This window comes from Nesoenas mayeri, assembly GCF_963082525.1.
Source record: "Nesoenas mayeri genome assembly, chromosome: 2".
NCBI lineage: Eukaryota > Metazoa > Chordata > Aves > Columbiformes > Columbidae > Nesoenas > Nesoenas mayeri.
In genome coordinates, this window is record NC_137543.1 from 24,639,793 (window position 1) to 24,663,649 (window position 23,857).

Consider the following 23,857-nt stretch of genomic DNA (forward strand, 5'->3'; position numbering starts at 1 on the left):
TGCAATCAGATGCTCTCCCCCTCTTCCCTATGTGTGTGTCATATTTAATCCAACAATGGCCCTAAATGTTAATAACTGCAAAGGTAAGGTACTCTCAATCCTTCCTCCAGCAAACAGCACCAACCAACATAAATTTGTTCACCCAAGACCTTTTCTAATGAAACTGTGAATGCAGGAATTAATTTGCAGACTGATACTTAGAAAAACTAAGTCATTAACTGATCCTTATTTAATTTCTTAAAAAATCAAGATTGGTCAGTAGACTCCTGAATTGAGAATAGATTAAGATTTTTATTTGTACATGATCATTTCAGGGTAATTTTACCAACTGGTATCTATTTGTATCATGCTGCTACTAAACTACAGTGTATTATTGTAAACTTTGTTTTCAGGCTGCTTAACTCAAGAATGGCTAGAAGCTGAAGGCTATCATTAAAAAAAAACAAAACCAAACCCAAAACAACACCAAAACCAACCAAGCCACCCTGCCCCAGCCAAATCAAACACGATTCTCCCCTCATCTCTCCAGCATACGAGTTTTACAACTGTTTGAACATTATTAAACCATACCGTATCATGAAGAAACTTTCAGTCCTAGAATATTGCATATAAAAATAATCTTATGCTTTAAGGAACCAAAATATCCCATATTATTAACAGAAAATGTATGCTGATCCACCAACAGCAATTTGCATCAGAAAGAGACCAACGTGCTTTCCAGTTTACAAGCTCCAGTTGCTACAATTCAAGATTATATAGCCAGGTTATATTTTATTTGCATTCCATTTAAGCATAGAGCTTTTACACCAAAGTAAGTACCTTCCTGATCTCTGTGCTAGGTTTGTCTGCTGAGCTCTGTTTCATTGCAGGCACGTGTAATCAGACATGAGGAATTGGGAAAAGCCACTTGCTATATACATCAGCCTAGATTGCATGTAGTTACATGTGAAAGTGCACTGGAAAGTTACAATCCATCTGACCAAAAGATTTACAAAAGGTAAATAATGATTTTCTGTGTATTGTTATACTATCTACTGCTCTGAGGTGAAAAACAAACACTATGCTTCTTTAAAGATAAATATGATGAGGATAATGGATGAGTTATTGTTAGAAATCCTTAGCAATGCATACATCAGAAGTAATACTAGGTCTGTTTATGCATTAGTTATTTTCATGAATAATGCTACAAAGCTTATTAATTATTTGCATAGTCCTCACAACATGGTTTGGGCTCAAAAACACCTCAAATTTGAGACATACCAGAAAGGCCACAGAAGACATAACGGACGTTCTTTGGTATATTTGGCATTCTACTGCATTGCAATGACACTTAAACTTCAATATTAAGTCTTGCAAATCTGTACTGGAAAGATGCTGGAGTTCTTAACAAAACAAGCCCTTTTTTATCCGCTGGCTGGTTGTGTAACATATAAACTAACCCAGTCACGCTAACAAAACCCTGTGCTTCTCCATAGCCCACAGCCAATGAAAAATCCCCTCGAGTGACATATCCCAAGAGAGTTCTGGAGCAGTGGGACGTGACATCTGGGAGAGTGTCTGACCAAAGACCAAGAATGAGGTCTTCATGCTCCTCAGTTGTTTCTTTATCTGGAACACTTGGAGAGTCACTTTCTAGAGCCTTCATGTTATCCTTTTTCTTCTTCTTCTCCTCTTTTAGTTTCTGTACTTTTTCCTTGAATATATCACGATGTTTGGGTTCTTGAGGACCACAGAAGAGTTTGTCTTTGCTTAAATGCAGCAAGTCGTCTTCTGTTGGGATGCAAATCATGGCATGTAATTCAGGGTTCCCCTTTCTCAAGAGAGATAAGTTGACCCATACGAGAGCCCTTGGATAACTCATCAAGATTGGCAAGAAGACATCTTCAGTCATTTCCTTCTGTCCCAGTCGAGAAATAAGGCGGATTCGCCGATCTTTTCCAGCAGTGGGATAGCACCAGGCTGATAACTGCATCCGTAGTTTTTCACTCCTATTCATTTTTTTTAAAAATAAACATCAAGGATAGTTATTAACAAGTATTAAAATGGAAATCCAGCACCACACATATTTGCAAGAGCATGATTTAAAAAAGCCCCAGGGGCTTCTGTAATATTCCAAGCTGGTATTTGTATCACTCTGAGCACAAAAAGAACGCGGGTGAGTGGAATTCACGTGCAAGGCTATTTCTTCAGAAGGAGACATTACTCGTTCAAACCCTAAAACCTGTTAAATCACAAATGCTCTAAAACTTTCAGTGACATTAATGCAGTCCAGAACTGCCAATGTTTTCTTCCACTAATAACTACACAAAAATGAAAGACCTGAATTCAGGCACTTTCCAAACACTGTTGCTGCCCTCATGCGTTGCACTGGAGTGCCAGGGATTCTCTGTTTTCTTTAGAGACCTTACCAAGTACCATGAGAACCACCTGTGATTATACATTAGAAAAGAGAATGCAAGCTGATTTACATGGCAACAGTCTTAAAATCACAACTACGAGCCTCTAAAAGTTTCACCCACCCAGAAGCAGACAGAACATGCCAATTCCAAGAATGTACTAAACTCTGGTGTTAAATTTAACACAATTTAAGACATTCACTTTGTCTAGTCATCAAGTTTGCTGGGGAAAAGCAGGAGAAGGATTTCCACTCAACAGCAAATTCTGATCCATGACAATAATATTTAATCTCCTCATTCTATTTGGATCAAATAGTTCTCTCATCTTAATAATCAAGGCAGAGCTCTTCCTTTCCCCAATTCAATAATTCCCAATATAAAAATAACACCTCACATGTGTTTATCATTTTGACATACCTGAGAACAATAAAGTCACTTCTTGTCATGGTTTCACCTCTCTCACCAAAGTCTTGGGTGCCTGTAACATCCTCTGTCTTCAGGACACCTTCAGAGCTTGTTATTTCCATGGTCTCTTCTACTTCTCCAGTCTCAGAGGAACCTTCTTTGACCATTTCTGCTTTGGGGTCACAAAGGCTGTGCCCTTCAGTTGCACAGTGCTCAGGATGTGGGGAAGAAGAATGAACAAACTCTCCTGAAGCTTTCATTCTTTCTTCCCAGTTCTTCGCCAGTTGTTTCCAAGGACAGACAAAAGGGGACAGAGTGCCCAGCTTGACGTAATTTGCCCTTTTTGCAGGTGGACGTCTGAATGATAAATCAAGTAGGTAAGAATATTTGTTTCCTGGGCCCTTGTTCAGTCCCTAGCACCTGAAAAGGTTGTCTGCTTTGTTATGCTAGTCTAGTAATGTTTTCCATTTTCAAAAGTAAGTAGTTAGAATAGAAAGTTAACTGTACATTCCCATTGCAATTTAATTGAGCAAGGATTTTCAAGTTTTACTTCTAGACAACACTGCTCTATTTCTGACCACCATATATCCTTTCAGCCATATTGGATATTTCTGTCTACTGTGACTGACACCACCACCCTTTCCTCTAAACTTCTCCTACTTCTCCCTCCTAGCTGGAAGGGGAACCAACACCAGTCAGTGCACAGGATACTTCCAGCTAGCCCATACTCATAGTTGAGAGTTCTGTCTTTGATGTAGTGAAAATAAAGGCAAACTTCAGAATACCTGGTATTTAAAAAGTGGACACTGAAATATACCTGTTCATTCACTTTAACACTTAGTACATACTTTGATATTCTGCCTTTGCCTTCTCCTACCTCCTCCCTCATTGTCTGCTAAGGCAGCTTGAAATAGCTTGCTTTATTTTATTATCATGCAGCCTTCTTACAGCCTTAAAACTGAGCATATCTGTGGGAACAGAACAGTTTAGTTCATTTATATGCCCTGTTTAACAGAGCTTTTCTGTTAAATACATCTAGGATTCTTTGCTTTTTTATACTACTAGGACTTAAAACACTAGTGAAAGATCTTAATATATTAAGTCCAAGTCTAAATGAACACAACAGCAGATAACGAAGGCAATATTTTAAGCAGCATTCTTTTTTTTGTTGTTCTTGTAATCAATTTTAAAGTTAATAATACCGTTTGAATTTTTCAAGAAGACTCATTTCCAGTTCTTTGGCAAACTGCATTCCCGCCTGGCAGTCTGGGAAATCATTTGGAGTGTGAGGTGTTCTTTGATATTCAGAATGCTTTAAAGCCTCTTGCAAACCACCGACTCGTACACCTCGATATATCTGTTATAAAAACAAAACCCAAAAAAGCAATGTTTGTACTGATTCCAGGTTCCTAACAAAACATTAACGCTCCAGAAGCTACTGCCTTAGAAAACGGAAAGTCTACCACTTTAGCTTTCAAGAAAAATAAACTTAAGTATGGTTTTCACAGTTCTAGATGCTCATTTCAACAAAAATGTTAGTCACACTCTTTAAATTTAACTCTGAAAAACTATCAGGAAAACTGAAGAGAATTTCACAGGTTCGGATCTTGTACATTGCCAGGAATGTTGTATTACTTCAAGAAAGTTACTGACCAATTTATTTTAACAGTACAATTGGTATCATTGCAATTAATTGCCCTGCACATTCAAAAGCATAATGTTAGCTGCAGAAAGACATTAAAACCGCCACCTAAAAATTTGAAGTAGGATACTCCAAACAGCACTAGAGGAATATCCAAGTTTAACTCAAACTTTGTGTTTCAAGCTGTCTCCCAAATAAGAGGCAACCAATTTATTAAGAGAGTGGAGGAGATAGCCAAGCTGCAAATGGATTAGCACCAGACATGAAATTATTTCTCTTTAGAGATACACACCCTTAGGAACACAAAACCAAAGAGCTACGGCATCAGCTTTCTGTCCTTACTCCCCACTCTGATTTCCTGCTTTAGACTGCTATGTGGGCACAGTTATACTCAACAGAAGATATGGAAAGCTGTTGTTTACTTTTAAGATTTTAACACCAAACCTCTGTCATCAACCAGTTCATACACCCTCTTTTAAAGTATGATTTTGACCCCGTGATTGTGAATTCGTTATATGCTGTGAAGTATACTCTCTAAAATCGATTATTTTGAACCAAATTATATACTTTGTCAAATTTATTGGCCATTTCAATGAAAGCCACTTACAAAAGGAATCCAGAAGGCCATGCCCCAGCCCTTTGGGAGATAGATATCCCAGCCACTCCCCCATCCTGGTCGATCTTCTCCAGCCATTTTCCCTGGCTGCTGCACCAACAGTATGGGAATCTTAGATTCAGAAGGACCCAAATCTAAGTGTGATCCAGGTACCAGTAACTGAGCTCTCATATGGTTTAAATCCTGGAAAGGAGGAGACATTTTCCATAAGTCAGTAACCAGCTTTCCCTCTTCCAGATACCCTTCCAAGATACAGAGAGGAGGTGAGCTTATAACTAGGAAAAATACACTAGTAATACGCTACACATTTGAACTGACCTTCACCAAGGCACGAAAAATGTTTTTAGAAAAAAATTACTAAGCACACTTTTTCTCCCCTTCTTACTTCCATAGACCTTGATGGAGGGCAGGTACTGAAACTCAGAGCAAAAATGTACAGCACAGACGAAGGAGGAAAAGCAAGTCTTAAAACTTGGTACTTTACAGATTTGTGCACAAGACCAGACTGAAAAGGCACTTTCAGACAGCATGTCAATACATGGAGCAAATCTGAACTACATCCAGGGAGATGGGAACAACATTTGGTCACAAAACAGTTTCACACAAAGCATGCTGCCAGCAAGGCTTTGTCAATCACCAGTTGTTATACTTCATTGTACCACACTAAGAACACATTTATAAAAAAAACAGACCATCAGGCAGCCTTTTCACATGTCCCTTCTAGATCAGCTGTTTTACAAGGTAAACATTACATTTCATGACAGCATGAAGAACACTGTCACATACAAAAAGATTGTGCTGATAACTGTCATGCACTAGCATAGTAAGAATTCTGCTTTTTCACACTATGGCAGCCAGCAGAAAACTCATTTTCAGAAACAGAATATTTAGAGGGATGTTTCTGCCGTACACATGTTTTTCTCTTCTTGAGTACCACGGTGCCAAAAGTTTATCACCTCTTGTGACTAAATCATCTTTTTATCTATGCATCTGACGGGTTGCTCCTCCAACAGAATTGTCATGACAGGAGATTTCAAACCTGTAACAGCACATTTAAAGCTGTCTACAAATCACAGGTATTGTCCAGAATGTTCACAAAACAGTGTGCTATAGTTCAGAACCAGAGAAATTTATTTCCTTCCAACTTCCATGATTCTTTTGTCAGGAGAATTGTCCTGGCTATGACTGAGGAGTGAATTGCCAGAGCTTCTCTGTGTCATTTCATCCCTTTTATTTGCTGCACAGCAGTCAAGACGGTGCAGGAAAATCCAATTCAAAAACCTTCTGATAAATATGCCTACAACTATATAGTCCTGTAGACAATCCAAAACAGCTTCCTTACTGAATCATGAACAGTGATTGTACAAGAACATTACACAAAATCTACAAAATAAACACTTCAGCAGCTGGATACTAAGACATTAGGAAACTACTGCTCTTGGATTTACACCACTTTCAAGAGTCACAGTCTATGGACTCTAAGGACCATTAGCCATTTTCTCCACAGCAATCCACCTCCTTAGTTACCTGCTCTGAGATTTTATTTTCAGTGACGTTCTTACAGATGTCCCGGTCCCAGATAAAGCTGTGAGCACATTCTACAGGTACACCCTCCAGGTACAGCTGCCTAACTTTATCATAATCTACAAAAGAAGAGAAACTTAAAACAAAATTCACACAATTTTTGTGACTTAAGCATTGAATTACCAAAACCACTTCACTATCCTAAGTACAATGAGCACACAACTAAGGAATCAAACTACTAAAACCTTAATAAGCATCACTGCTTCTGGAGTATCTTACTATCTATCACATGTCTTTCCAAATACAAAATATAAAATAAATTGTTAGTTTTAGAAGCAATAACCTGACACTGTCTTACAGGCATTTCTTATTACAAGTGACATCACCTTTGGCAATGTAAGTTACACCTTTAACATGCTGCCTTTAACATTCTGGAATCTGACCTTTCAGGCAGAGTGTAAAGCTCAACAAATGTGGTAAGAATCAGAAAGAGCAACATTACAAAGCCTGAAATAAGTCCCCTAAGTAAACCTGTAAGAGAAGCAATGGTGACCTTTACGAAATGTACATACAGGAAATATTTTAATGGATACGACTAGCATGCAACTATTTATTTAGCACTAGCTTCCCACTCTGGATCTTTTCAGGCTCTGTACTTCAAGGAAGGGACTATTTTTATTATGTCTGCAGAGACCAACAGTTGTGTGCATTAGTGAAGACAAACACTTACTTTAAAACTGATCACTGAGGCATTAAATAACATACATCTTCTTTGGCCCTGCAATCTAACCAAAGCAGAGAAAACGTATACCTACCTTTAGTGATTTATAGATCTGAAGCCTTCAGTGTGTCATGCATATTGATCCATATTTTAAGTGAAATAATTCTTACCAATAAACAATACAGCAAACCTATTAATAGTACTGTGATTAGAGCTTAAAGAATCTGTTGCTGCTCATTTTGTCACCTACAAGGTCTTCTATATTAAAGGAACATAATGCATTGGATTGTTTTTTAAAATCACTTAGTCTTTCAAGAGAAGATTCAGGTAATTTTTCCAGTTAATGCTGACAAAGACTTTGAGCACAGAAAATATGGATTATTCAGTGGTATCAACAATTCAATAGGTACTGTCAAACATAAATGCAATAGTTATTTATTTTAAATCTATAATCTTTAAGACGCCTCCATTACTACGAGTTGCAAAATCCTTTAAAAATTATTAAATATGGTAGCACTCTAGACAGTTTGAAGGCATTATAAAGCTGATACTTATTAGGCATTCTTGCTGATGAGTTATATTTACATGGGAGAAAGAAATATTAAGGAAATTAATAGAATCATGGAATGGTTTGGGTTGGAAGGAACCTTAAATATAATCTAGTCCCAAACCCCCTGCCATGGGCAGGGACACCTTCCACTAGACCAGGTTGTTCAGAGCCCCATTCAACCTGGCCTTGAACACTTCCAGGGATGGAGCATCCACAGCTTCTCTGGGCAGCCTGTTCCAGTGCCTCACCACCCTCATGGTGAAGAATTTCTTCCTTATAGCTAACCTAAATCTACCTTCTTTCACTTTGAAGCCATTACCCCTTGTCCTATCACTACATGCCCTTGTAAAAAGTCCCCCTCCAGTTTCTTTGAAGCCCCTTTTTAGGGACTGGAATGCTGCTATCAGGTGTCCCCAGAGCCTTCTCTTCTCAAGGCTAGGCAAGCCCAACTCTCTCAGCCTATATTCACAAGAGAGGTACTCCATCCCTCTGATCATCTTCATGGCTTAGCCACCTCCCACACCACTTAGACACACACGTCTATGGGGCCAGATGGGATCCACCCAAGGGTATTGAGGAGGTGCTCACCAAGCCACTTTCCACCATTTATCTGCAGTCCTGGCTAACTGGGGAGGTCCCAGTTGACTGGAAGCTGGCAAATGTAATGCTGGCAAATGTGATGCCCGCCCCCCCCCACCCCCCCAAGAAGCGCTGGAAGGACAATCTAGGGAATTACAAGCATGTCAGTCTGACCTTGGTGCCAAGGAAGGTCATGAAACAGATCATCTTGAGTGCTGTCAGGCAGCACACACAAAATGACCAAGCAATCAGGCCCAGTCAGCATGGGTTTATGAAAGGCAGGTCCTGTTTGACCAACCTGATCTCCTTCTATGACAACGTGACCCACTTAGTGGATGAGGGAAGGACTGTGGATGTTGTGTACTTAGACTTCAGTAAAGCCTTTGACACTGTTTCCCACAGCATTCTCCTGGAGAAACTGGCAGCTCCTGGCTTGGACAGCCATGCTCTTCATTGGGCTGGGCTGTCAGGCCCAAAGAGTTGTGGTGAATGGAGTCAAATCCAGTTGGTGGCCAATCACAAGTGGTGTTTCCAACAGCTCAGTATTGGGGCCAGTTCTATTTAATATCTTTATCAATGACCTCTCTCTGCAACTACCTGAAAGGAGGTTGTAGCATGGAAGGTGTTGGTCTCTTCTCCCAAGTAAACAGTGACACGATGATAGGAAATAGCCTCAAGTTGCACTAAGGGAGGTTTAGATTGGATATTAGGAAACATGTCTTCACAGAAAGAGTTGTCAAGCATTGGAACAGGCTGCCCAGGGAAGTGTTTGAGTCACCATCCCTGGAGATGTTTAAAAGACATATAGTTGAGGTTCTTAGGGACGTGATTTAGTGCCAGAGTTAGGTTAATGGTTGGACTCGATGATCTTGAAGGTCTCTTCCAATTAAAATGATTCTACAGTCCTACACATAATTACAAGCAAACATAAGGAAAGTGACTTCTCCTTCTTCTGTACAGAAAGCATTTGTGAACACCAGAACTGCTTTACGTTAAATTATTTAGACATGTTCTAGTCGTTTCAACTCTAAATTATTCACTGTAACTTCCTCTGAATTTTTTTTACCACTTCTTTCTATTACCACAGTTTAGGAAGTCTATCCCTGTCATATTCTTGGTGTTTTTCACAATTCCTATATTATATAATGGCATGAGTATTTTTTTTTCCACTTTAGAAAGCACTTTTAAGTCAGTTTCTTTCCATCATCACAGTCCATCCAACATCTCACTCATTACCGTAAAATATCCTTCTCTAACTTGGGACATTCTTTCTCCTTGAACCGCATTGAACTTGGAAAATTTAATCTCTCTCCTAAACACATTAAAATTCAAATCATAATCCCAAATCCTCACACCAGTCATCTTTATTTCTTACGTCTCTCCTATTTTCTTCAGTCCGCATTTTAAGATTGCTGGGGAATTAGCCCTACTGATGAATAAGTTGCAGATGACAGTGGAATTAAGATGTTTCAGCTAGTGTAGGAAACAGGGAGCTGTATTACTAAGCACACAAAGCTCAGTGACACTCAGTACATTATCTACTGCTGCTGTCAACGGGTGGTGCTTAGACAATACAGACATAAGGTTTTCTTCCATTTCAAGCTGTTTTTCTGATTTGCACAGTTGATTATCTTACAAGTCTTAAAAGACAAGCCTAAGAGTTCTTCTATTGGAGAATTTTCCTTCCCTCTGTGAATAAATAGCAGAAAAAGCACAAGCATAAACACTGCTAGGGAGCGGTTTCAGCCATATGTATGTAGCAGTGCACGGTACCAGGACAACTGATGCCAGACACCTAAACCTCTGCAAGAGGTGCGTTTATAGGCAAGGACCCAGGCTCTGCATCTGCAGAAGGAACTCTACCTCACTTATCTTTCATGATGCATTTTCCTTTTATGTATCTCATTCACCAATTGTTTAAAAGCTCCACCATACTTCATGTTGAGCAGTTTTTAGGGTGGTGAAATTTGCATTCTCCCACAGAGGTCAGTAAAAGCCTATCAAGATGCTAGAAGTGTACATTAAAATGGAGAAAAGAACAGCACTAATTTTCAGTCATGTAAGCACTGACTTCTTACTGGGATTCTTGACTTCCAGAAGGCAGAAACCTGCTGAGAAGGCAGTGAAAAGTGATATATTCACGAACTTTCTATCCCTCAGCCTGAAGAAATGAGGACAATTCTTTGATTAAATCCTATCAGCATTTGTCTATAATACACAGCTTGCACACATGCATATGCATTCGGGAGTGAGAGTAACCGGGAAAGAGTGAAATGATCTGATTTGTTAGCATGTCACTCACAGGGGTAAAACTGCACAGGTGTATCTTAGAACAGCATTTTGAAAACAAAAAAAGAGTGGGGGGGGATATGGACAGATGTGTATCATTTCACAGACTGTATGTATGACCATCGACAAGAAAAGATGATGGCTGTAACTCACCTAAATTATTCACTCATTTCACAAACAATGCATATTTAAATTAGCAAAGATTTCCTAATAAAATCAGTTAGCTTTTATGCAACATTAAAGAACAAGAGAGGCTAAAACACATACAGAATCTACTAACATACATGGTGCCATTTCGAATCTTAATCCCAATAATATTTGAATGTCCAGGATGCAAAAAGGTAAAGAAGTATAGAATACAGCAAGGGTTCCTTTTTGTTGCTCAAGCAACATGACACATCATTAAGACAAATTAATGACTACTAACACTTCTTAGATAAAGATTAGCTCACTATATTATCACATCTGAGTATCAGGAAGTCACTCAGGTGGGTAACGTGGAAAATAGCAGCCACTTCCCCTGCTGAAGTGCTAGTTCCCCCTATTCTCTCCTTAACTGCTTCTGGTAGGAAGGCTGCTCTCTCCTTTTCTACTCCCTTACCATGATGTCCTTTTCATTTTCTACCAGAAGAGAGCTACATTGCTTGTCTTCTTCCATCCTTCTGCCTACTCAACTTATTTAGCAGTGACATGCTTGTGTGACATCAAAGCCTTTAGCAGAACCTAAATTACAAGGTATCATGCAGTTTACCTTTCTTTGCTAGCTGATCAAGGACCTTCTCCCTCTCCCGAATAAAAGTTGGAGAAGGCAGATGCAGTTTTGAGTTCATGATGAAACACAAAAACAGTCAGAAAGGAACCAGAGAGCAACTCCAGATTTTCTGAATGTTTGTAGTTTGGAAGATTTTTTACATGTGAAGGATAACCCCAAATAGAAAGGTTTTGAAGATGGCCATTTCTAGCCAGCCAAAGGAAAAAAGGCATAGGCATTTTCTTTCTCTTGACTACCTACCCTGCATCACTACCTCTTCACCATGGCCCCCCTTCCTGAGGGACAACCAGCTCTGGCAATGGGAAACTACTATGAGACATTTCCAATGCCTAGATGCCTTCTGCTGATCTTGCCTTCTTGAACGCATCTTCACAGATATGACAAGCAGAATGAAGGGGGGCAAATCATTTCTTGTTGCTAACTCCTTTATCAGCTCAAACCAGCAACTGTAAACAAGTGCTCACCTTACTTCTCAGCAGGAAGGAATGAAAGTAGCGGTCATGTATGCTGCAGAATTGCCAACAGGAACATTAATGATGAGAAAGTTAATAAAACAAAACTAACAGGAAAAAGGCTGTTCTAGATACAGAGGGTAGAATAGGAGGATGTACGAAAATCCAAATAACAGAGTTGTGCAGAGAGCTAAAAGACAGTAACTGAAATAGACTTTCAACCTGATTTAAGTGAAAGGTAAGGCTAGATGATTCTAGCACTATCAAAGAAATAAACTATTTTCAAGTCTCTGGAGCCTTCAACTTGTCCTATTTGCTACTGCTTACTAGCTGGCTATTATGTTTTTCATATTAGGTAAGGCAGTTCGTGTCCAGTCAACCTAACTGGAAATGCTTACATAGCACTGTACACAAACCCCACTGTATACTGTATATGCTCTTGGATGTTTTTCGAGGACATTGAAATTCAACTGAATTTCAATTTTGCACTGAAATGTTGTAGAAGTCAGCATTGAAATGAAAGCTTTAGAATTCATGCATGCATTTTTTATTTTTTAACATAAGCAGCTCTTGGCCACCTGAAATGTTAATCTTGCAATGTAATTTTTCTTTTTTCAGTGGAATTGCAACTTTCATCATTGTAGGACTATAAACCAGAAACAGCAGACATCTTCTTGGAGAGATAAACAGCATCAGGAAGACTAAACACCAAACAGAAATTTCTAAGTAGCTTTTAGCACCTGGTTGGCCTTGCCAGGATTCGAACCTGGATCATCTGTATGGTCAGACAGAGGCTTCCACCGAGCACAAGACCAGCTTTGGTGCATATCCCTCCCTCACAATTGCTGTGCTAAAACCTATGCAACTTTCAAGCTGTTTCTGTTCTGCCAAGGGTTGTGGAAAGGGGAAGGAAACATTGTAAAATCCAATGCTAGATGAAAAGAGCAAGAGACAATCAGTAGAAGATGACAGTAAATGAAAACAAAAGGGTAGAGAAAAACTGAATCTCTTGCCTTTGGTAGCTCCAGAGAACATAAGCAACACATTTTACCTTGATATTTTTCGAAGTCTGGCATGGCTTTTGTCTTCTTTTTTGGCAAATTGACTCGAGGATCTCCAACAGTGAGGCCCAGTATTGTACCTGGTGGCATTTCTGATGGTGAACTTAACCCTTTAAAAATACAGAGATTAATATTGCCATGAAACTACCAAATAAGTTGTGATCTTTCTCTGCACTACTGTTTCATGCATTTTTGCCTGCAGGGATGTGACACCACTCTAAGGCAGAGAAGCAATCCAGAATACTCAATTCAACATGTTTTGAAAACTCACCAATGCTTGTTAAATGCCCAGTAACAAAAGACAACATAGCAGCCTAAGACTTAGTTTGCAATTAAATTTTTGCTTAGCGTAGAAGTGAGGTCACTCTCACAACTTACAGACTCAATTCATCATTTGCATTCACTACACCTCTTGAAGAATAGCCAGCCTTTGTTTTATATTTGCCTTCTAGAGAAAGGAAATAAAAAAAATGTTTTTTTAAAGTTTTACCTCATTTCTGCTTAACTGCCACACATAGGACAGCCCAAGTATAGTGTGAGATCTACCAAAGCCAGTTCCTTACCTGCTTCAGTGCTAGAAAGTGAGGAGATGTTATCTTTATGACAATTTACAACTCGGCCAAATATACAACTCTTCATTAGAAACAAAAATATATAAAGAAAGTTATAATGCTTTTAGTTTGGGTAGGAGACTACCGTTTTATCTGTGGAGGTATTGTACAACTTACTGCCTTAATTCGATGTGTATATGAGGGGAGAGAGTTAAAATATATGTCAGACTGTATATCCCATCAGCAAACTCAAATCTAAGTTCATGAAGATAAGGAATAAACAGGAAGATACAGTTTATCTATTAATAGTTTTGACTGCAGAGAATATTAAAATTCCCTTAAAAGAACTTAGTGTAACATTTCTCAGATCTTTGACATGCAACAGTAAATACCTAAGCACATGCTCAATGGCATCAATCTCTTGACCAAGCAAAAAATAAGCATTTCCAAACTGAAGTCAACTTATTAGCATGCCAGTTTTGACCACTAGAGTTTGAGAGTTTCCCCTTCCTCCCATAGCACCCACGTGCCCAAGTACCTTCTAAAAGCTCAAAGATAGCAGTTTGACGTTGATGAAGAGATACTTTTTCAGAGTCCTTGCAGTTTTCTACCCACCAGTTATTCAACTCTGTCTCTGAATCCGCCATCTCCTGGAAAAACAAAACTTCTAATTAAACTCAAGTGGTTATTCAGTATTTTCTATCAGTAAGAATTCACTCTCAGTTTGCCTTAACCACTAGTCACTTTCTTCCTCTTCAGTTTTCAAACCAAAATTTTTGATGCAGTCTATTCCTATACTCCGCCTTACAGTAATCCCCAATAAACTGTTCAGTTTAACCTGTGTTCCAAAAAGAAACAAAGCAATCCACAATGCTTCCTAATTCTGTCATTAATTATTTCTTACAGAAAGCTAGAGATTTCTTGGCCTCATCATGTTTGCTGCAAGAGACAAAAAAGAGCCCTTTAAAACCACAGTGATGCTATGTGCCAAGAGGTGGACAAAGTACTAAATCATAGAGAGATCATGTATTTGATTGAAAGCACAAAAGTCTTCTACACCTTGCATACCTTGCTCTTTAGCTCAAGGTACTCTAGCTCATTGCTCAAGAAACATGACCCATGGTTTGTCTACGATAACATGAATTGTTCTGGACCTCTCAGCACAATACATCACTGCAGTAGAAACTACACAGCCAGCTCAACATCACTTTTGCTTCTATCTTCTTCCTACCTACACCTAAAATCCAGGTAAGAGTACTTCCTGAGATCAGTGTTGGTCTAGAGGCTCAACACAGAGAAGCTCACAGAGTACAAACACATAGATTGGCCTTCATAACAAGTAAGGCTAGACAGTTCATGATTCTTTCTAGCAAAAACAAGCTTGCACATTCTAAAAACCTTATCAAAATTACAGTAATATCCAAACTGCCAATTTCCTTACTGTTTGGAGAGAAGCAGCTTTCAAGGTCTCTGTAAGGACAGAGTGTGATAATGGGCCAATCAGCCGGTACCTGAGAATCTCCATAGTTCTATCACTGAAACAGAGGAAATTTCAGGTGAATGTACAATTGTGCATCACATGATTTTTCCCCCAGTACTGTTAAGCCAGAATTCAGCTACATTAACTGGTAAAGGCCATACTTTCTAACTCCACTATGAACAAACCTGATCACAATGCCAGTAGCCTGTGAGATCCAAGAGTAGGACTGGAATGGATCTCTAGTGCCATCACCAATTATTTTTTTCACTGGTACAGCCTTTTCTCCTTCTTTATCCTCCTTCTTTCTTTTCTTTCCAAGGCTCAGAGCAACATCTATTTGTTTTTCCTCTTGCATTGATGTTTTAACAGGCTCAGGAATATAGATTTCTTCAGGTTCTGAACACTGAAAAATTGCCTTTAACTCTCTCAGTATGTCCTTCCAAAAAATGAGAAGTTTGTATTAGGATCATAACAAGGGCATCACAAAGCTTAAGTACAGTTTTAAGAATTACACTCTACTATTTTATTTTCCTATATGGATGTAAGGGAATAAACTTCCTTCTGCTGAAGTCCAAGGCTTGCAATAAAGAGCTGAAAGTAATACCAAGTGCTGCTAACAATTTATTCTCCCTCAAATTAACATAATAAAAATTTCTGCTACGGAAAATTTTACTTATTTTTATTTTTTAAAAGTTCACAGCTAAGTGTCAGATTATGGTTATCTGTGATGACACCAAACGTAGCCTGACAGGGGTGTCAGTGGGAATGATGTGAATCAAGCAACATCCTATTGCAAATATATCCTGACGCAAGTCACACTAGAAAACACACAAGCTCAAACACTAAAAAGCCCTCAGAGGCATGCACCTTCTGCACAAACTTTCTAAAAACAAGCTGCAGAACATGAATATTGTTAGAGTGGAAACAGTCTTCTAACTTTTAATTCCTACAGTGAGGTATTACATCCAGCTCTTCTACACCTTCCAGAAGGTATTGTCAGCATTAAATATGTGCAATGCATAAAGAAATCAGAGTTCAACTAGGAAGAAAAAAAATACCTGTTTGAGAGCTGGATGTACCCAAATCCACAACTGTCTGTTTTCAGATCCATCCCTGGGTTTCCAAATAAATGTAACAGGACCAAGCATATCCTCAGGATAGCGATCTGCTCGGTAAAGATTCAGGGAACCCTCAAATCTTCCAGACAGACAAGAAGCCTCTTCAAATGTTAATCCTGAAGAAGAAGAAGATACTTACTGAAAAACAAAATAATCTCTTGTCTAAAAAATAAAAAATTGAAATTCAGTCTGGCTGCTGGGACAGTGTCAAAAAACATGCATCACAATTAGTTCATTAATAAGCAACTGAATATAAGAACATCTAGTTCAAGACATTTTAATTCTGTTTTTGAACAAAAATCATAACTAAGTATCAAGTCTGTTACTACTATTGAGATTGTCAGGATATTAAAAAAGGAAAAGGATAGATCATCCGTTAGCCTATTCAGAATTTTAATTTTATTTTGAACTACATAGATTTTACCTGTGTCATTGCTACATATTCGAGCAAGTTGCTTCAGAAGTTCATTCTCTTTACCAGTCACCTCCAGGCAACAATAATATGATAAGTCCTAAAACAACAAGATAGTGGTAAAGTGAGACTAACTCTTGAAAGCAAGCCTGGCAACAAAGGACCAGACAAAGCTTCACAACTTGAATGAAGTAGTAACTTTTCATTTACTAAAATTTGTATCAAAGAGAAATGAGTTTTCTTTTTGAACTTAAAATTGTTAGTTATAGGAGAGCTGCCAGGCATTTCTCATTTGAGGTCCAACCTCACCTCTCAAACCAACAGACCAGACAAGGCATGGAACAAAGTGCCTGCCTTTAATAGCATCCTTTAACAGCTCATGAAGATGATGCATGGATTCACTGCATCTCTTAGCTCTTGAGAAGACTGAAGATGATGTATTTCAGTCATAATTATCATAAGGCTTTTATCCAGGTTCATCTTGTTCTCTCTGATACTCAGCACCTTTCTTTACAACTATGAAATCACTCATTTCATACTCAACAATTATTAACAGCTGACACAACAGTACTTCAAATAGACATAAACATTCACTACAACTGAACAGTTGATTACTTCACCTCAGTAAAATAACAAAGAAAACAGATGTAAATGTGGTACCTGAAGAAGGCAATGCTTTGTCATGGCTCGGTAACAAGCCCTGTAGCTTTTCTCCGTAGGGCTATCTCCTAAACAGTATCCCCATTTTTTTACCATATGAAATCTCTTTGCATGCCAAATATGCGTTTCCAGCCAAATATTCTTTCTTTGCCTGCGATTAAACTCTGCTACCAAATTTATGTGGCGCCTTCTAGCTTTGCGGCATTTAGCCTTCGACTGTTCTTTTTTCTGATGTACAGCTTTCTCTGCCTGTTTTTAAAAGAGAGGATACTGAAGTAAATCTCAAAAGGACAAACTTCTGTAGAAGAAAAAGACTGACATACATAAGGATACAGGAAGCATTATCATTAAGTTATACTTTATTCTGATGTTAGCTCTCCATATTTCTTGAGGCTAACTAATGCTTTGAAACTTTATACACAAGCCAAATCTACACAAGTGGTTCAAGGTTTGACTGGAACCCATAGACAAACCAAAATCTCCACACACACACAGAAGCTTACCAGTGAACAGTAACATCTGCTACTTCCTGTGCGAATTTGAGCATCAGTATATACCCATGAACAAATGAACGTGACATTAGGAATACCTGGAGATCTGAGCAGCTCAGACTCTCAGGCTGACAGGTAAGACCCTAAAGATTCTGCAATGTGTAGGAGTGAACAAGAAAGGACTGTGGTGATGTCTTGACCAAATTCTTGATAAATACCCGGTCGAGGTCTGAATTATTACGGATGAATGCATGGCTGGAGGGGAAGGCTTAACTCAAAGTTTGATTTGTCTTTTTGTGAAGAGAAGTGGTAAAAGAAATAGGCACTATAAGACACACGCACACAAAAAGTTAGGATGTCCTTTGTAAGCACACCAAGGAATAGTTGACAACAGACCACTGGTTATAAAAATAGCAAAGAAATAAGAGCACGGAAAACACTGAAGCAACCCACGACATCAAAATAGAAAAACACACACAAAAAAGAAAAATGTTCCCACCAGAACCATCATTCCACCACAGAGTAGGCAATATAAGCCACTGGATCAATGGTGATTGATTGGATCAGAGAGTCGATTGGAGAAAAAGGGACGTGGTATTGTAGATGAAAAATATATGTATTTAAGCTTATGAAGAGATAAGAGATGCTCGAGGAGAATGTTTGGATTAAAATGGTCATGATAAAAGATCTAAGAAAAAATAAGAAAATGCAGCAGAATTGGAACAGTTAACTTTGAAGAAGCACAGTCCAGACACTGAAAAGAAACAGGCAAAACCTTTACAAAAGGAAATAGCTTAGGAAATATGACAAGCTGCAAGAAAACACAAAGCAAAACAGCTTGTGCAAACACACAAACTAAACCAAAAGACCTAAGGAAAGAAAACATAGCAGAATTCAGCCACACCAGCATCAATTAAATAATCTAAAAAAACCCCAAGAATTACGTAAGGAGCGGAAACAAAGATGCAAGAATAAGAGTGAGCATGAACAGAGAACTCAGAGAGGCCATCACGTGAAAGGGACTAAAAAAACAGAGCATAAAAGAACCAAGTATAAACATCAAATAAAAACAGATTTTTTATCAAGGATAGAGGATATCACTAACTACGCAAAATAGCCCATGCCGTCTTCCTTCATTCTCAGGAAACAGGACAAATTGCACCTTTTGACATGACTAATAAAGCAAAAAGAATGCCAACCAGAGCAGTAAAAGGAGAGATACAGGTTATGAAGATCCAATAAAATACCCTCAGGAACATGTATGGAAGCACCCAAAGCAATTTCTGAATCATGGACAATTATCCTCAGGAATTCAGGGGGTACGGTCTCAAAGAACTTAAAAAAGACAATGGAAAGGAAAAAAATGATGCCATAAATACATTACTCAGACAATCTTAATACATAGAAAACTTACCAAGCAAACTCACTTGATCACTTTAAGAAGTGTCTCCAGACAATAAAGTGATCAATGCCAAACATCAGACAGATCATACCACAATGAAACCCTGCTGAACCAATTTATCTTTTTTTTAAACACACAGGAAGGCCACAGTGGGTAAGGAGCAAGTAACTCCAAAAGAGCATTCTAACTAGATGTTGAGATACTGCCACAAAATGAGAGTTTCATCAGTAACGAGGAACAGCCAATTAGCAAGTCTTAAGCTGCATGCAGCCTGCCAACAACTCCAGTGTACCTCCCACACTGAAGCTGTAACACATGAACCACCGTGTGGGTCACGAACAGGCTGTGCTGGCTTGAGGCTGGCAGGGTCACAGCTACAGCTGTGGTGGCATGAGAGGCACACAGGGGATACTGACGATTCCTGCCTCACCTGGGACCAATGCACCGCCTGAAGAACCCCTCCTGCAGTAGACATCTTTTGAAGATGTCAAATAATCACAAAGACAAGTGGTTAGTGAGATGTACTTGAGCTACCATCTAAAAGTGAGGAGTTCCTGTGTTTTGAATCCAAATGTCAGTCAAAGTTTGAGAACTCGTGCACGCAGGGAAGCTTTGCAGATAAGCTCCGGTCTGAACATTAATAAATGTAGAGCTGAACACTGTGCATTTGCTATGCCTGCTATATAGTTTATCAAATACTATAAAGTGCAATTATACCTCTTTCCTGGCCATCTCTTGGAGCCGCCTGGGCAGGCGTTTAATATTATGACTCATAGCTCGCCTTCGCATGTGCCTCGGTAGAGTCTGGAAAACCAGGGAGTTTGAAGACTTCTGCGCAACTGCTTTCAACATGGCATTGATCTCAGCAGCACGAGCTTGAGCAAAGGTGGACACTGGAATAAAAAGAACTGCATCAGAGCATGACAAACAGAAAAAAAAAAAAAAAAAAAAGAAGGGAACACTTTACATAAATTACTGAATTCCAGCAGAGTATTCCTAGTACATCAGTCTAATGACTTCTTGCAATATAAGCAAATACTGTATCCTGTTACTAAAGAAATTTCAGTTCTTTAGGTAGTCTGAAGCTTACAGATATGGTTAAAGAAATACTCAAACATGACAGAATCTTGAAGCCATGGTATAACCAACAAGTTCTATTTGCATTAAGTACTTCTTTATTAGAGTAGCAACCTTTTCAGATGGTATTCAGAAATGAAAAAAGCTTCAGTGTGGGGGAAAAAAAAAAAAAGGAAGGAGTAATCTTCTTACAGACTGTTTTAAAATGACCCAATAAAAAAATCCAGATGTCGGTCTTTTTTATGCTTATGGAAGTGTATCTACTATCACAGCACTGCCACATTTTTAAAAGCTAAACTCCTCTCCTAAATGAAATTTCTGTTAGATGAAAAGTTGTTTTTAACTCACATCATGGGCAAAACCAGTTTCAATGGGTTCACTAAAAGCAGATGACTGTCAGTATTCATTTTACCAGCAAACAGAAACAAAAATGCATATCCTTCATTACAAGCAAGTACAATTTTTCAACTCACAAGTCTGAAAGGACAAATATTTCTGTATTTTGGAGAAAATCAGGAAAAACAGAACATAGTAACAGTTCTAATTTTTGTTCTTGAACAAAAACAAAGACAGACAGCAAACTTAATCCTAGCAAGCTGCCCTGGACATATAAATTATGACCTCTTTATTATGTACAAACCTGTTATGTATTTTGGCATTTCCTCAGAAACATTCTGGCGTCCTCCTTGCCATCCTCCTCTTCCTCTGCCTCTCTCTCCTCTGTTTTGCCCTTTTTGAAAACACTGTTCTTTCCTGTAAGTAGGCCCAGATGACTGATTCGAAAACTTCTGCTGTTGATACTGCTGCTCAGAACGAACATCTCCTGGAGGGTTTAGAGATGAACAGAGGTAACAGAAATGCAAAGCAGTCTGAGTAACAAATAACTACACGCAGTCTTTCCTAATAAGATTCCATTGCACATTCCTCCTATTATATTTATCATATGTACCTGGAAAAGCCACCAGAAATCAGAAGAATTAAGTTTTTCTTTTAAAGGAAGAAATAAAAATTTTGCACTGTCCCACAGCAAGCGTGCAGTAGATCAAGTAACTTTCGCACATTCTGAAAATAGTGACCCAATCCAGGCATTGCCTTCAATACTCTAACAGACCCAATAGGAAAGACATGACTAAAATTGGTCTATGAAACATCAGTAGTTATTTTACTATTGCCTAGTCCATGCTTTGGTACCAAATCAGCAAAGATAATATTTTTCCTTCTTGCCCCTTGATTTTTTTTCCCATAAGCAAATGTACTTTTGACTCACTTATATGTATTTCTGTTACACTGATAAATAAGGCAAGCATGACACATGTATGTTGGTGCAGTAAGTTACCTCTCTGGTAGAGGCATTTAAATCAATATTTAAATTAAATAACTAAAGTCTATAGTCAGCTTCCTAAGGTACAGAAATACCTTTCACCTACCAGTACTTCAAGTTTAAGAGAGCCTTGAAGTCCATTATAAAGATTAGTTTATATTCTACCTATTCAGTTAAGTCTTGGTTACGATTTCTACTACAACTCAAGATATGGTTCTCAGGCAGCTCATGTCGGACAACTGCACTGAAAGGGCAACAAATTAAAAAAAATCAGTTTTCAGGTTGATCAGCTTCTTATACAAGCCTATCATATTGTCCCAAATATGCTACCACTGGTATGGGGAGCCAGGAGCAAATTCATCCCTGGTAGCCTCAATTTAAGTGAACTTAAAATGACAGTGAACCTCCTTTTCGCATTTCAAATAAGCATGAAGGTGAAGTTTTATGCTCAGCAGCAATGCTGTTGCAGCCCTGGTGCAACCACACATTATGCAGAACTGCAGTAACCCAAATTAAAAAATAATTTGGGGTGGAAACAGAAGTTACTTTTTATGCAGAAGAATTCCCTGATGTGAGCTCTCCACATGGCTGAGAGCAGCACTGTCCAGAGAGTGAAACGAGGAGATATCAGGGAGAAAGGGGCAGATGATGCCTCTGTCAGCAGATCTGTGTAGACCTACAGCCCAAATCAGTCATGGGAAGGTGACTGGACAGCAATTAACTTGTACCACAAACACACCCTTTCACTATCATGTTAGCCTGAGAAGAGACGACCTAAATATTTTAATCAGAAGATGCAAGAGTGTTTCAGAAGACAGTGACTGACTCAACACCTAAAGAAAAATTAAATTATTTCAGGTACTACGTAGATCCAGAGTTTTAGAAGCCCTATTTAGATTTTTTTCTTTCCTGTTTCTACAAAATAGCACTACAAAACCAAGATATTCACTGACATTGCAGAAGAATGTCATATGGATGAAAATGTGTGGTATTCAACAGGAAAGAAAACCATAACCATGTCATCTTAGAAGTTCCCTGCTACAAAGAAAGTTAGAAAACAGTGTTTAATCTGCCAGTAGCCCTTTAATGATATTCCAGAATCTTCAGACAGGGCTTACCATAATTTGCTATGTCATTCTGCCTGCATGAGAACTCTTCAGTCACTCAAATACGCAGTGACACCTCAGCATTTTTTTGTTCAACCACAAAGATGCAATTGTTCAATTTCTGAAGGCCTCACAGTAGCAGTGCCTATGCTTGGGGTGTTTTTTTTGGTGTTTTTGTTGTTGTTATTGTTTGTTGGTTTGGTTTTTTCTCCTCAAAACAATACAGGTAAAAAAAATAAAAACATGAAAGGGGGATAGGGATGGAACTTAAGTTCAACTGAAGCACACAGGATGCAGGCTGAAACACAGACCGAAAAAGCATCCTGCATACAGGTTGCAAGGATCCTTCGGTCTCCAGCCGCACAGTTACCTGTGTATATAAATGCTCTGACACTGACCTTGCAACGCTGCCATTTTAAGAGAATGCCTTGCTGCCTCCTGCTAATACTCTTCCATAGATGCAGGAGCCACAAGCACCAAGAGGCAGATTGATCTGACGGAAAACCAGTGCGCTTATCACAGGGCCAGCACGGTAAACCAGCTCCTCCTGCAGCTCCTGGGTCTGACAGGAAGAGCAGGGAGAGCACTGGACGGACGGGCTATAACATCTAAATTCACTTTAAGGCTGGAAACCGCAGTGAGCAGACCGGGATTTGTCGTGTAACCGAAGGGATGACACAGAGAAGCGTGTGTTAACGAGCTGTGTGGCAGAACCAGGACTAAAGAAGTCAACAGCAGGGGACGAAGCCCTGGCGTGTTCCCACACCGGGTTCGCCGCGCCGGCTGCCCAGGCTGAGGGGACAGCCAGCCAGCCCTGGGGACCCACACACATCCCCCCTCCGCGTTCGCTCACCCTGGCCCTGGGTAGGGGGTCCCCCAGCCGTACCTCTGCTGCCGCCGCTGGGGAAGGGCCCCGGCTCGGCGGGAAGGGTGACGCTGGCCGGCTGGTTCCTCATCTTCTTGGCCCGCTTCTTCTCCCTTGCCCCGGACATCTCCGGCAGGGCCCGGGCAGCGCGCGGAGAGGAGACTCACACCAACCCGCTCCTCAGCCGGGCCAGAAGGCGCCTGGCGGGAGCTGCCTATTATCTCCGTAGCGGGACAGAGCCGGGGAGACGGGGCGGCTGGGCAAGCGGTGCAGCAGCAGGCGGAGCGGCCTCCGACACCAGGCCGCCACGCACCCGCGGCGCGACCTCCACACGCGGCCGCCAGACCCTGAGCACCGCGCACGCGCA

The 23,857-nt window shown here is 39.6% G+C and overlaps 1 protein-coding gene across 2 annotated transcripts; it reads right to left on the reverse strand.

The window, feature by feature from the left end:
* Positions 1–282: 282 nt before the first annotated feature.
* POP1 (POP1 homolog, ribonuclease P/MRP subunit) lies at positions 283–23,802 on the reverse strand. Of its 2 annotated transcripts, XM_080339270.1 has the most exons (15): positions 23,512–23,802; positions 20,839–21,021; positions 19,839–20,014; positions 17,229–17,477; positions 16,581–16,668; positions 16,097–16,272; positions 15,224–15,474; positions 15,000–15,093; positions 14,097–14,208; positions 12,998–13,117; positions 6,587–6,702; positions 5,051–5,242; positions 4,004–4,158; positions 2,814–3,158; positions 283–1,988 (listed from the first exon to the last, which is right to left on the reverse strand). In XM_080339270.1, the coding sequence occupies exons 1-15, from the start codon at positions 23,615–23,617 to the stop codon at positions 1,331–1,333; spliced, it is 3,021 nt and encodes a 1,006-aa protein (XP_080195396.1). In that variant the 5' UTR covers positions 23,618–23,802; the 3' UTR covers positions 283–1,330. The 2 variants fall into 2 exon arrangements, with proteins under 2 accessions (XP_080195396.1, XP_080195397.1); XM_080339271.1 differs by lacking the exon at positions 17,229–17,477.
* Between the last annotated feature and the right edge of the window lie 55 nt (positions 23,803–23,857).